At 43.9% G+C, this 3,930-nt stretch overlaps 1 protein-coding gene across 1 annotated transcript; it reads left to right on the forward strand.

Moving 5' to 3' along the window:
* LOC101142049 (prohibitin 1-like) lies at positions 1 to 2,423 on the forward strand. Its single transcript, XM_055350689.2, has 2 exons — positions 1 to 1,024; positions 1,665 to 2,423. The coding sequence occupies exons 1-2, from the start codon at positions 487 to 489 to the stop codon at positions 1,721 to 1,723; spliced, it is 597 nt and encodes a 198-aa protein (XP_055206664.1). The 5' UTR covers positions 1 to 486; the 3' UTR covers positions 1,724 to 2,423.
* Positions 2,424 to 3,930: the final 1,507 nt, after the last annotated feature.

Raw genomic sequence — 3,930 nt, forward strand, 5'->3', positions numbered from 1 at the left:
TCAAGATTGTGTACACGTGAGCGCTGAGTGGGTACCATGGTATGTATCTCATGCCTCAGCCCACCGGGAAAGCCCCAGGGCAGGACATGAAAGCACATAGCAAGTGTGTGAGATAAGCCGCTGGCAGGTTGTGCTCAAGTCTGACAAGGATCAGGGAACAGCCACCACAGAGGACAGATACGAATTTCTGTCAATAAGGTTAGCGCATGGATCTGGGGTAACACAGAAGTAAATCTTGTACAGACATCAGTCCAACCAATTCCAGAAGCCCTACAAGCCCAAAGCAGGACAGGAAAAGGTTTTCACCTAGGCACATTGGAGTAAAAAGGCTGAAAATCCAAGGAAGACAGAAACTCTTAAAAAGCAGCCAGGGAAGGAGAGCGGGCCGAGGAGAAGCAGTGCGGCGCACGCGCAGTATACGTGGCTAGGGAATTCGTATGGACGTCAGGGTGGAAGCAGGTGTGAGAGGGTCCAGCAGAAGAAAACATGGCTGCCAAAATGTATGAGTTCATCGGCAAGTTTGGCCTGGCCTTAGTTGTTGCAGGAGGCGTGGTGAACTCTGCCTTATATAGTGTGGATGCTGGGCACAGAGCTGTCGTCTTTGACCGATTCCGTGGAGTACAGGACATTGTGGTAGGCAAAGGGACTCACTATCTCATCCCATGGTTACAGAAATCAACGATCTTTGACTGCCGTTCTCAACCACGTAATGTGCCAGTCATCACCGGTAGCAAAGATTTACAGAATGTCAACCTCACACTGCGCATCATCTTCCGGCCCGTCGCTAGCCAGTTTCCTCACATCTTCACCAGCATCGGAGAGGACCGTGATGAGCGTGTGCCGCCGTCCATCATGAACAAGATCCTCAAGTCAGTGGTGGCTCGCTTTGAAGCTGGAGAACTAATCACCCAGAGAGAGCAGATCTCCAGGCAGGTGAGCGATGACCTTACGGAGCCAGCAGCCACCTTTGGGCTCATTCTGGACGACGTGTCCTTGACATATCTGACCCTCGGGAAGGAGTTCATAGAAGCGGCGGAAGCCAAACAGATAGCTCAGCAGGAAGCAGAGAGGGCCAGATTTGTGGTGGAAAAGGCTGAGCAGCAGAAAAAGGCGGCCATCATCTCTGCTGAGGGCGACTCCAAGGTGGCCGAGCTGATCACCAACTCACTGGCCACAGCGGGGGACGCCCTGATCGAGCTGCGCAAGCTGGAAGCTGTGGAGGACATCACCTACCAGCTTTTACGCTCTCGGAACATCACCTACCTGCGGGCAGGGCAGTCCATGCCCCTGCAGCTGCCCTGGTGAGGGCCCACCCTGCCTGCACCTCCGAGGGCCAACTGGGCCACAGCCCCGATTATTCTTTTTTTTTTTTTTTTTTTTTTTTTGAGACGGAGTCTCGCTCTGTTGCTCGGGCTGGAGTGCAGTGGCGCAATCTCGGCTCACTGCAAGCTCTGCCTCCTGGATTCAAGAGATTCTCCTGCCTCAGCCTCCTGAGTAGCTGGGACTACAGGCCCACGCCACCACGCCCAGCTAATTTTTTGTATTTTTAGTAGAGACGGGGTTTCACCATCTTGGCCAGGCTGGTCTTGAACTCCTGACCTCATGATCCACCCGCCTCAGCCTCCGAAAGTGCTGGGATTACAGGCGTGAGCCACCACACCCGGCCGTCCCAATGATTCTTAACACGGCCTTCCTTCTGCCCCTACCTCAGAAATCACTGTGAAATTTCATAATTGGCTTAAACTGAAGGAAATAAAGGTAAAATCACTTCAGATCTCTAATTAGTCTAAAACAAAAAAGTCAGCCAGAGGAAAAAAAGACAGATCATCTTAAAAGGAACAACAACTGAAATGATAGCTTACTTCTCAGTAGAAGCAATGGAAGCCAGAAGACAATAACATGGCATTTTCAATGTCCTGAAGGAAAATAACTGCCGTAGTGACTTAGCAAGCATCTATAAATAGTGAAAATACTCTTTAGAAATGACGTAGAAATAAGGATTTTTTTCAAGAAAAAAATAGAGTGAGAATTCATCCCCAGCAAGCCCATACTGCAAGTATTAAAAGGTGTTCAGCTAAAAGGAAAATGAACCCACGCAGAAGGTCAGAAATAGAGGAAGAAAGACGAAGCAATAAAATAATAATTATGCTAGGGTCTTCGTTCATTTGTGCTGGTATAACAGAATATCTCTGACTGGGTAATTTATAAAGAACAGAAATTTATTTCCTCATACTTGTGGAGGCTGAGAAATTCAAGATCAAGGGGCTGAGAGCCTTCTTGCTGCGCCCTCACATGGCAGAAGACGGAAGGGCAAGAGAGAGTGAACCTACTCCCACAAACCCATTAATCCATTCACCTACCTCTTCCCCAAAAGCCCCACCTCCCAATACTGTTGAATTGAGAATTGAGTTTTCAACACAAATTATCAGGGACACCTTAGAGCATAGCAACTAGTAACTCTAAATAAATAGTTAACTATATAAAACAAAAATAATGTATTGTGCAGTTTAAAATATTTATAGATACAAGACCACAACAGTATATAATTTGGGAGGGAGGTACATGGAGTTACAGGGCTTAAAAGCCTCCTACTGGAAAAGGGTAAAAATACCAGTTGACATTAGACTTTGTCAAGTCTAATGCTTGCTAAAAATCTGCATGCTATAGTCTCTAAGGCAACGACCGAAGGAAGAGTAAAAGCTGTATAATGTCCTAGCAAATAGAGATTAAAAGTAGAATTGTTAAAAATATCAATTATCGGCTGGGCATAGTGGTTCACACCTGTAATCCCAGCACTTTGGGAGGCCGAGACAGGCAGATCACTTGAGGCCAGGAGTTCGAGACCAGCCTGGCCAACATGGTGAAATCCTGTCTCTACTAAAAATACAAAAATTAGCCTGGTATGATGGCAGGTGCCTCTAGTTCCAGCTGCTTCGGAGGCTGAGGCAGGAATCACTTGATCGCACCACCACACTCTAGCCTGGCCAGCAAAGCAAGACTCTGCCAAAAAATAAAAAATAAAGGAAAGAAAAGAAAAAAGATCAATATAAAAGAGACAAGAATGGAGAGAAAAAGGAGCATAGAACAGGCAGAACAAGTGTACGTCACATAATAATTTGGTAGATTTAAAACCAAATATATCAATAGTTATAGCAAATGTAAAGCAACTAAATGCTACAATTAAAACACAAAGAATGAGATGCTAGTTTAAAAAAATAAACCCCATGGAAAGAAAGTTTAGATTTCATCTCCTCCAAGTTATCTATAAAACAAAACTATAGCCCCTCAGATTTGGCTTGAATTTATAAACCATAGCAATCTCACTCATCACCAGATCCTAATTCAGAAAATTTTGTTTAGATAGGGTCTCACTATGTTGCCCAGGCTAGACTCAAATTCCTGGGCTCAATCAGTCCTCTCACCTCAGCCTCCCAAGAAGTTGACTACAGGCATATCCCACTGCACCTGGCTTCAGGTAATTCTTTTCTTTTCTTTTTTTTTCAGGTAATTCTCTTCTTTTCCTTTGTCTTCAAATGTTAAAGAATCCCTTCATCATTGAGCCAAAAAAATTATCTTAGACCTACTTTATTGAGACATAGACAATATCTCTCTGTCATTTCATATGACAGTCCATCAGATATAGGAATATGGATACCAATTTTTTATTTGTATATCCCTAGTTTAAAAAAATAATTTTTACATAATCTTCACCATATTTTTATATCATTTATGAAAACAGCTCCTTGTACAGTTGGCTCATTGATCCAGCTTGTTAAATTATTTTCAGACTTTGCTTCAGTAAGCCATCATATTGTCACTTTCTTCCATTTCGTATCATAGGGAAATGATACAAAAAGCATGCTTTCTATATTTTCATCTTATTCATTGATAAAAATGTTGAATAGAACATATCTGATGACTGTGCTTCAG

Source organism: Gorilla gorilla, chromosome 13, assembly GCF_029281585.2.
Source record: "Gorilla gorilla gorilla isolate KB3781 chromosome 13, NHGRI_mGorGor1-v2.1_pri, whole genome shotgun sequence".
NCBI classification, from domain to species: domain Eukaryota; kingdom Metazoa; phylum Chordata; class Mammalia; order Primates; family Hominidae; genus Gorilla; species Gorilla gorilla.

Coding starts and splice junctions, on each gene's coding strand:
- LOC101142049 (XM_055350689.2), top strand. CDS start 487: ATGGCTGCCAAAATGTATGAGTTCATCGGCAAGTTTGGCCTGGCCTTA. Junction 1,025..1,664: donor GACCCTCGGGAAGGAGTTCA/TAGAAGCGGCGG, acceptor CACCACACCCGG/CCGTCCCAATGATTCTTAAC.